Genomic DNA, 11053 nt, shown 5'->3' with positions numbered 1-11053 from the left:
TCATTATTATTATTATTATTGTTGTTGTTGTTATTATTATTATTATTATAATTATTATTATAATTATTATTATTATTATTATTATTATTATTATTATTATTATTATTATCATTATTATTATTATTATTATTATTATTATTATTATTATTATTATTATTATTATCATCCTACTCGTGATTTTCTTGATCTTTAAGCGTTTTGTTGGGTTTTGAAAAAAATACAACAACTTCAAAATATTACTTTAGATATAATATTTAAGCTGCTCTACATTTGTCAGTGACGATCAACATTTTTATACTAAAAAGCTTCTTATGGGACTATCCCTCATAACGTTGCAGGCGCACCCGGTTCTTATCTGCTGGTCATATTCAGGCCACTCTCCTAGTCTGAATAACCCAAGACCATTTGCATCGAATCGAAATTTCAAAGTTCGTGTGAATTGTGTAACAGCACCAGCCTTTTTTATGCATGCAGAACCATTAGATTCATCACAGATCACTTCGTTTATAAATCGAGGGTACCTGAAGAAAAGTACACGGGAGTTATGTAACTGCAAAAAAGACAAAGCAAGAAGACTTACTTTTATATAAAGGTGTTGTAAAAGTAACTCTTATGAAAGGAAGTAACTCATTAAAAATGAGGCACCTTTTTTCCGTAAGATCTGTTGTTGCTGAACATGAAGCGGCTAGAGAAATAAAGTTTTCGTTAGTTGGCAACGATTCTCCTATTTTAACGCATCTTTTCGTGGTTGTGATGCTTCCATCAGAATTTTTAATGTCTGATCTTCGATATCGAGAAATGTACATATCTTCGCATTGAGTAGCGTTCAATACTACACTTACCTCGTCAATTTTCCTTAACATGTATTTTGAAAGTTTCTTTTTACAAGAAAAGTCTGATTGAATGGAACTTAGGAGTAGATCAGACATTCTTTCACTTTCTGATTGAGTTAATGCAAATACATCTGGAAAAACCTTTAGTGCGGTTTCATAAATCTGCCTTACTTTGTCGGATTCGTAGTTGGAATAGTCAAGTTGATCTTGCTGTTGGTGGAAATGGTATTTGGTATAGGTTAAAGTAAAGCTTCCCAAAACCAAAAGAAAAGGGAAACAAATCTAAAGAAAAAGGTGTTAAATGATGAAAACTCGGATTTTTATGCATAAAGTCATTTTAACATAAGCTAGAACGACACTACATCCGACATTTGGTTACCCATGCCCTAAACTAATACTTTTAACAAATGCAGAAGTGGTTTAATTAGGTCTTACTGAAAGCTCTTACTGAGACTGTCCAGTTTTATCTGAACCGAGAAATATTTACTTAAACGCATAGGCGAAAACAAAATCTTTAAAACAAAATTAATTTATACCGTACCATATTGTAAGTAATAACACTTTAGCGTTTCAAAGCAGAACTAAACGGTGTGCTCTCAATTTTGGTTACTGTTAAGTGAATAACAAATGCCGTCCTGCATTTATATTCGTTCACTCGGCACTTAAAAAGCATCCATTACAGCAATTGCGATAGTTGTTACAGTTAAATCACCTCAGAGTGCCAATAATGTTTTGTGATCTGGAAAAAGTGAATAGGAAATGAGGAAGCTATTTAGAAAATGTATCAAAAATATTAGGCAATTTATTCAATGAAATCTGCTAAACATAAATCTTTTTAACATTTTAAAACCGAGCAGTCAGTAGATGAACTTTCACTCTCTTGGGATTATAAAATTAAAAAACTCGAGAAAGAGACTTGCGATTAAACGAAGTTGCGTCAATTTAATTGCGAACGAGGAAAATTTTGATATTCCGAAAATCTATTAAATTACTTGCATTTTTCGTAAAAGACATCATTATTTGATTCGTAATTTACTATCACTTTTTTTTTTTACGGAATTAATAATATGATTCAATCGTAGTAATTTGTTTCTTACGTCAGTTACGAAACTTCCGTTATTAATATGCGATAAAGTTCGTAAATAACAATATGAGGTTTTTTAAAAATGGCGTTTTTTATGTAATTTTATTTATTTACGAAATTGTGCTCCACATACTTGATCAGTTCTCATTTTAAAGAAAGAGTTTTTGAAGATTTATTTTTACTGCTATTTTTACAAGTATTGTTAATTTTACTGACTTTATTGAGATGTTAATAATGAAATTTATATATATATATATATTATTTGTATTTCAGTCGTAATTTACGATTCGTTAACATAAATATTCTTTAAATTTGACAACACTTTTTTCAACTAAATTTCTACAATCCTGGTGTCATGCCAACATGTCAAGGGTCTTCATATGGCGATGGTTTCAAATTGTCACGTTCCAATTGATGATTCGTAAGAGAAAAGGTCTCGGATTCAGATGAAGAGATAGATGATGAAAGTAAAAAAGGAGCAATTGCTACTCAAAACACGTTTCATTCTTAGTATTCAGCAACAGAGGAGCATGTCAGAACACCAGCCAGGAAACACCTGAGAAGATACGAATTATCCAAGGCAGTCAAACGAGAATTGTGATTGCTGTTAGAAGATTTAAACAAGTTGTGATTGTTCGAATGTTTAAAATTCTAAACACTTTTATGAAAATTTCAATAAAAGTGAAACTGTTCTAATGTATGTCTAATGTTCTTTAATAGTACGTTTGCAACGAATGGGTTTGTAAAAAAATATTCGATAGTAGTTATCGTAAGAATAGTCAGTTTCGATATTTTATGACAATTTTACGGGAAAAAGGATCGTAATCAATTAATTGATGGTTCTTATAGCTTTTAACGGAAATCTCGAGCAAATTAATTGATTTACGTGAGCTATAACGAAGCTTTCGAGCAAATTATTTGAAGTATTCCAAATAATTGAATCAGTTACACGTCGGAATTTTAATATAATTTTATTGATACTGTTAATTGTTGCGTTTGATTAACTTTACGAACGCACGAAATTTTATTATTTAATCGTTACGTTCGCAAAAACTTCGTTAGTGTTTCCACTATTAAAAATGAATATCGTCTCAGGCTAGAAATATGAGAATTTTGCCAGAATTTATTGATCACCTAGCAGAGATGGGTAATTCTAAAACGAGTATTGCTGAAAATTGGAGAACTAGGCTACAATTTTAAAACGTATATTAACAGAAGCATAAAATTTTTATTAGTATAGGCTGGAAATTTGAGATTTAGGCTAGAATTACACCGAACAGCCATATAATCCAATGTCAATTTTAAAACGAGTATTAAGACAGGGTAATTTTTATGATGATTATGATGACAATGATCATTATTATTATTATTTATATTATTGTTATTATCATCTCTATGCAAATATTGAAAACTTGGTTCGAATTTTTATTTGAATGTTTATCTAAATTGTTATTTAAGATTGTAAGGGAAGTAAAACTTCGTTCATATTTAACTTTTTACTCAATCACTTAAATTAGTCTAAAGGTTTACTTGTATATGGGGATCCAGATTGGGATCCTTCCTTGGGGATGCCTTCCAGCTCTTAAAAAATAGGTTAAATAGTTTAAAAAATATTTTGAATAAATAATTTTAAAAAAACGATTTGAACAAAAAGTAATTTGAAAGAAAAGGAAAGAAAACTTTTATTTAACTTTTTTCTAATTATGAACATCATTAATTTTTAATTATTGTAATTACAACCATTAGCTCTAGATAAAACAAATAGAGAAAGCATCAACCGCCATCAAACCACTACAGAGTTCTAATCACTCTGTCAAAACTTAAACTGTCTGTTGCTTAATGCATCTTCCTGATAAACTTATGCTGGATGTCTTTGACAAGGAAGAACTATCAAGTGGCAAACCTCCATTAGAGTTGGAGCTAGAGGATTACTTAGATTTATTGCCATCTTCTTACTTATCATTTTGATCGTTGTTGTATCAATCTTCTTTGTTGTAATTTATAATGTAAACTTTATTTGAAATTCTTTTGACTTAAAAAAAAAAAAAAAATTGAAGAGAAACTATTTTTTTTGTCAACATAAATTCATTTATATTTATACAAAAATGTTCAAAAGTATTTACACAAAATTTCTTTTATTAATATAATTCAACTTCTGTTCTGTTTTATTTTGAAAAAGCCAACGTTATTCCATTAAAATAGTGAATCAGTAACCAATCACACTTCCCTTACTTGTCAAGCTAACTTGAGATTTCAAGCTGACTTTCTGCATTTCAATGACCATTGCACTGAGTAAACGTCTACTTCGGTTCAACTTGAATAGTTTTGCTGCCGACCACACCCACATAAGTCTATATTTTAAAACATTATTGCTTAAAATTGTAATTAACTATAGATTAATACTATAAATAAAGCAAATATCATATATCTTTTGTACTTATATTTAGTATATATTATGTCTTTGCGATTGACTTTATACAAATGCTAAATTGCTGATTAAACCTGTTCAAAGTTAGTATAAAAAAAAAAAAATTACATATTTCTTTAGCAAAAGATTTTTTCAATTTTTCTTCCACTAGCTTAAACTGTATTGACATTTTCAGGTGCGGTGCGGTGCGGTAGCGATTCGCGAACTTTGCAGAACATTTTCCAAAATGAGTTTTTAAAGCGTTAAAAATTTATATTCATGAAATATTATTTAAAAAAAAATTGAAGATAAATGCTTTTCCCACATTAACATTCTATTGGGTCTCCTTTTTGTTTTTGACCACTGCCTCAAGCCTAGGACAGAAGGGCAGGCTGGTGCAGATTGTATAGTCCCTTAACATTGAGTTCCAAGTACGCGTAATAGTTAACTTTAGGGATTTGACACTTGAGTGGGGTATTTTGCAAGCCTTATTCTCAATTACACTCCACCAATTGTAGTCAAGGGGAGTCAGATCAGGACTGGATGGTGACCAAAAGTGTTTGGGTGAGAAATTAGTCATATTGTATTGAAGATATTGCTGGCTTTTTCTGGACCTATGACAGAGTGCATTGTACTGGTGAATAGTGCAATTGTTTTCCAAGAATGACTTCTTCAGCCATGGGACCACATAACGCTTTTGTTAGCTGATATACACATCAGAGGTAGCTTTTTCTTTCTTTTTGATGTAGATTGGTGGTGATTTCTCTCCATTAGATGCGATGATTCCAAGTATCATTACGGACTGAGGGTGCTTAGTGTGACACAGGTGGTGCTCTGTAACAATTTTGCACTATGAATCCGTCATTTTGCCTGCTGATTACACAGTCAAAACTAAAAAGTTTTTCAACTGAGAAAATTTTTTACTGTCAATGAAGGATGGAAATTTTTTTTGATTTAAAAGTTTTATTTGATCGCTCCAATCCTAAAACTTATGGCATTTCTATCAAAAGGTGGGGGAGGGGGGGATACTTACTGTTCCAAGTGTTTTTAGAGTACTTTTGACTATCTTCTCATCAACATTGAACAGTTTTGCTGTTTTTCTGATGGATATAGAAGAGTTCTTTTTAATATGCTTTATAAGCTTTTCAGTAAACTTTTCATCGACTCGTTTGTTCACTAGAGGAGGGCATTTGGGCTTTCTCAACACTGCCACGTTTTTTCACTTTGTAAAACAGAGTTTTTGACTCTTCAGAAGGAATCACTTCACTTACAGGCAAACCCGCGTGAATCATATTTAAAACTTCGACCCTTTTGACTTCCACTGTAAAGCTTTTAACTAAAATGTTTTTAATTCACAACTTTATTCAAATCTATAGCTTTCATTGAAAATTGAACCAACGAAAATAAACTTCAGAAGTTATTCATTTTTATCACGAAACCAAAATTCAAAAAATTAGTCCGCCAATAGCTGCCTGACCCTGTTATTTCTATCCTGTTATTTTCTTGCAGTAACTACATGGTTGCAATTCTACATCATCTCTTCCATCAAAAACCCTCTCTACATAATTTTCGCGTTCGATTTATATTCACTCACAATCTATAAAAATCCCTCAAATACCGTCTGAAAAAAACCATTTAAACTATAGTAAACTCCCGACAACTAAAACCACCAAGGGATCAAGAAAATAGTTCGATTTAGCGAGTGTTCTAGTTATCGAGGTTTGTTATAGTGTTAATGGAGGTTCAACGGGAATTCGAAGTACTTTCTTCCGCGCAAGCGGTTCACAAACGCACTATTTGAATGAAGGAATGTCTATTTTACAATTAAATGCTAAAGCTTCGATAAATCTACTTTACATTCAAATACATTGCTCGCTGATAAAGTTTTCAACTTTTGTTAATGAGTTTCGCAAATAAAAAAACTCTGCGAGACCAGTGATTTGGAAAAATGAATACATCGATTAAGTGTTTCTTTCGATGAATTGTGATTAAACGAAAAGATTTACCGGACTTCATTCGTGATTAACCGTTATTAACTTTGCTTCGTAACTGTTTAATTAATTGATTTTACCATGGACATATAAAGGTGAGTTTCCACTCATCCGTTTTTGCTACGGGAAAGGGAAAGGGAAGGGAAAATTAATCACGTGAGCGTGCGCAGTTTGTAATTTAATTTTGAAAATTGATCACTGCGCATGCTCAAGTGATTAATTTTCCCATCCCTTTCCCTTTCCTGTAGGAAAAACGGATGAGTGGAAGCTCACCTTAAGACATGGACGTAAAACAATATTGTTTTTTTTGCGAACCATGCTCGTTACGCATTATTACAAACCTTTTGTTTTAAACAATAGAAATTAAATTATGTTAAAGTTTGTCGGATTCGTCGAAAATATTTAATCTCGTCTAACCAGTCACATCAACTTTTTTTTTACTTAACCCTTTTCCCGTTTGTGTTGCATATTTGCAACAAACGATTTGCTGATAAATGTTTCGGTTGTAAAGCTTATCCACAACATTAGGTGTTTTGAAATATGTATTTCATATCTTTGATTTTTTATTTTGACGAAAATTAACCACATTACATTTTCATTTGAATAAAAGCAGCTCAAGAGAAGTTTTTCCTTTGGTAGTTTGATCATAATGTGCCGGATAGAGGGTTTATAAAGATAACAGCAATAGAACCAAGTTTTAAGCTTAATTTTATGTAGATAGACATTCTTATTATTTTAAGAAATAACGCTAATAATGATATAGAAATTGAGATCATTTACTTAACTACTTTAGTTCATGTATAAGTAGAGATATAACAAATAATAGCAACTATTATTGTAGCTACCTGGAGCACAAAGGTTTCATGTCCAGGGATTTACTCCATACCGCTGGAGGGAACTACTCCATATTGCTGTAGATTTCTAGTTTATGAATATTATAGAATTTTCTATTTTTATGTTTAACAACAAAAATATATAGGATAAATAACTTATACATAAAATGAATGTAAATACAATAAAGAAAAAAATAATTTGTCACAGTTTTAAAGAATTCAGCAAAGCCAATTTATGGCGAAACGCAAGAATAACTAAGTATTTAACATAACATGATTTACCAGCTATATGTAAGCTAATTTTTATTTGAGAAAAACAAATGGGTTATGTGCTTTTTATGACAAATGAAATAATATATGAAATATGAAAAACGAAAACGTGAAATATCTGGCCGCATTTTGCAAGATAATTATAAATTTGAATAACTTTTTATAAGGTTTTGCTTTATCAAATGAATTTATTAAAAGCCCATTAGAAAATACACCTACTAAAAAAATGATGATTAGTGGAGTATATATTATAGAGCTTTTAGAGTAGTCGAGGCAAAAAATATCAGAAAAAATATCGACATATCGGAAAAAATACACGAAATTAAGGCTGGTGAATGAAGAACCAAGGAGTTGAATGAAACCAGATCTTGACAAAAAAATTTGTTTAAGCTTTTTTCTATACTTTTTTTAGTCATTTTAAAATTATCCTTACAGATCTATTATATCATTGACGGACTTAGTTTACACGAAAAATGTTTAAAAAATTTACAAATGTTCGTCTTGAAAAAATGATAAAATCTGTTCATGCCGACAACTAATTTCCTTTACCTTGGTGTAATTTGTTTAGTAATTTGTCAACGCGTGAAATAGTTATTTTATCCTGAACAGTCATATTAAATAAATACTATAAAAGTTTAAACTATTACCACGTGATCATAGTTTCTGATTTAAATCTGTGGGCAGCCATTTTAATAGATTTTTTTGTTTACGGGTGAAAATTTAGAGTTTGTCGGAAACTCGCATGGCTCGCTGATTTCTGCGGCCTCTCTGATGTAAAATAATGAGTTGCACGTCCATCTCTTATACGTCCATGATTTTACGAAATAAATTTCGGCGTTAGTTGAATAAAGATTTAGATAGCGGTAGTAATCGGATTGATTGAGTTTATTCAAAATTAATTAAAAAGAAAGTTTTTTTGAACACCTTAGCTCTATTAATCGATTTTACCGGAAAAGTTACCGAACTACATAATTTGTTTATTCGGGGGTATAAGGAAATAAACGCCGATGCATAATTTTTTTGTAAAAATTGGCTGTAAAAAAGTGAGCTGCACTATTTTAGTAACAATCGAAAGAAGCTAAAATGGGAAAAGAATGTAATACACAGTTATTAAATTTTGAATAATGAAAATAAAAGTCAAAATGCCTTCATGCAAATAAATTTTTTAACACCTTCTATTCCACCGGTCTTCATTTATTTTATAAAACCAATTCCACATCAGGTTCAGCCAAATAAAACTTTGTTCCATTAGTACACTTTCGTTAGATCCCTAATTTAAAGTAGTATTTGAAAGTTTAAGTCTTCGTTAGTTTAAATACTTTTTAGTTAGTTCAAACATTTCTTTTCGTTAGCTCTTCTTGTCCTTCGTTAGTTATTAGTCCTTCTTTAGTTATTAGTCCTTCGTTAGTTTAAATATTCATTAACCTTTATACTCAAGGTGGTAATTTTATTGTTTAAATAAAATCACTACCTTGAATTAGTGTATCAATTTTATTAAATTCCAACATCATAAGTTTGAGTTTATAAAATTATAAACCCGTGTAAATGCATGTAAAAAGACAATTGCAACATATGGACGAGCATTGAAGCTCAAACACGCAGAATCTTTATGCTGCGTGAAAGACGGGGAAAAGTCGTATTGTTTCAAACAAAAGACAATGTTTTAAATAACGTAATTTGTACCAATATTTCTGAACAAAGTTGCAAAAAAACCCTCACAGTTTAGTTGTACCCCAATACATGCAGAGCCGTCATAGCTAGGGGGCTAGAATAATATGTGCCCTTTCGCCCGTTCCTTCGATGGTATTAGTGACTAACGTTAATGCGCTCGTTTCCATAATTATTTTATAGTTTTCAATAAATATCAAGGTTGTCAATGGTAAGCACTACACTAATAAACCATTGTGGCCTACAAACCTTTATTAGAAATAAAGATTTGTAGGCCATAATGGTTTATGAGGCCGAAATTTTTTTTTTACTTGAAAAAGGCGGTGGTGGTAATTCAAAATGTTAATTTAGCTTGGCCTAACCCCTCCTCTGGGAGGAGCAATTCATAAATTAAAAAAAAAAAAAATTTTCTTAAGATTTTTGGAGGAAATTCACAACTACTATTTTTAACAACTTTCTTTCTGTAACCTTTTAAACTTTTCATTATATACTGTAAAATTCATTACGTTAAAATTAATTACATTCTGTAAACCAATCTACTTAAATAGGAGGATAATAGCAAATGAAACTTCTAAAGGAGCATTTGGTCAGCATTTTACAAAATCATACAACTATGCAAATAAACGCTAAAGAGCAAACTAATTAAAAGGTGTTTAAAAAAAAAAAAAATTCTTAAAATTTTTCATTTTAAAATGTTGGCCGTTTAGAATTGCCAAAATTAAAATCATTTTAGAGTAAAACTGTTCGAAATTATTTGCAAAATGTTTCCTTCCAGGAAATAGCAATTGAACGTAAAGAGCCAAAAACATTTTTAACAAGTGTCTTCATAACTGATGGCAATTGTAGCATGCTTAATTGTCTCTATTTATTTGCTGGTGAATTAAATAAATTAAGTCATTTTCAAACAAAAAAAAGTCAAGAAGATTTTGAAGCAGAAAATGAGTTTTTTTAATCTTTTATTACTTTTTTTTGGTAAACATTTTTATGTATATTTTATCTTCATAAAAATATACCATAATGTTAATAAGTAGTTTTATAAAATTTGTATAAACTTGAAATCACATTTCTTTTTTAGTTGGCAAAGTTTTTGCAGTGGTCAATAAAACGAGCACTGACAGCGTTAAAATGCTCTCAGATTTGAATAAAAAAACAGTAAGAAGCACTACTAAAGCTGTGGGTAAGCAATTAATAACATCTGTTTTTAGTTTTGTTAAAATTGTTTAAATATTTTCTTTGTAATCATTTTTCAATAAGATATTTTTACTGGATTGTAACTGATGGTTTGTACCTAAAAAGAAAGTCATAAGATAAGAACGTCTTTGAAAGTTTTTTTAACATTTGACTGGTAATGATAAATGAAATCATCCGGAAGATGATCATCTTAAGAGTTTTAAAGATTTTTATATTTGATTATAACAAATGATCGAAGTTTAAGGCTGGATAACCCAGGTTGTCCGTATGTAGTAGTATCAAATTTTATTTGTAATTAAAATTTTTAGGTTGCACACTTGATTTTGTTTTGGACAACGACCAACTTTCGAAAACCTCAGAACTAAAAAGTATTTTAGAAGTCATCGAAAAGAAAAAAATATCCAATGGAATAATCCTTAATTTTCACTTGTTTCCAAAATTGCAACTCGAAATTACATCAGCATTTTACAATGAGTTGTGCAACATAAAAATTAAAAATCCAATTACGGTAAATAACGCATCAAGTAAAGAAGGATCTCCTACGTCACTACCTGAGCAAGCGACTCGTGCTAAATTAACACTATCAAATATCGACATGAAAACATCATCTCAACCAGCTATTTCAACAACAAGCTTTTATGATAATCAGCAGCGAACTTATACGATAGAGCGACCAACTGCTGCTATACAACTGAGTTTCGATCAAGCAGATATTAATAATAATAACTTAACAGCAGATCAACCAACATTTTCTACTGACACCTCTTCGGAAATCA

General features: G+C 30.5%; 1 protein-coding gene across 1 annotated transcript; it reads right to left on the bottom strand.

Annotated features, from left to right (window-relative positions):
• Positions 1–266: 266 nt before the first annotated feature.
• Positions 267–1505, bottom strand: LOC149893563 (uncharacterized). The gene is made up of 3 exons (XM_090073308.1): positions 1375–1505; positions 646–1115; positions 267–521 (listed from the first exon to the last, which is right to left on the bottom strand). The coding sequence occupies exons 1-3, from the start codon at positions 1375–1377 to the stop codon at positions 293–295; spliced, it is 702 nt and encodes a 233-aa protein (XP_089929434.1). The 5' UTR covers positions 1378–1505; the 3' UTR covers positions 267–292.
• Positions 1506–11053: the final 9548 nt, after the last annotated feature.

The sequence above is a fragment of the Hydra viridissima genome, unplaced genomic scaffold (genome assembly GCF_058129835.1).
Source record: "Hydra viridissima isolate aposymbiotic clone 2 unplaced genomic scaffold, HvirCarnegie_v1 scaffold_1, whole genome shotgun sequence".
NCBI lineage: Eukaryota > Metazoa > Cnidaria > Hydrozoa > Anthoathecata > Hydridae > Hydra > Hydra viridissima.
Note: the sequence above shows the minus strand (reverse complement) of the source record. Positions and strands in the feature narration are given on the sequence as shown.

Coding starts and splice junctions, on each gene's coding strand:
- LOC149893563 (XM_090073308.1), bottom strand. Junction 522..645: donor ACAGATCTTACGGAAAAAAG/GTGCCTCATTTT, acceptor ACTTTTCTTCAG/GTACCCTCGATTTATAAACG.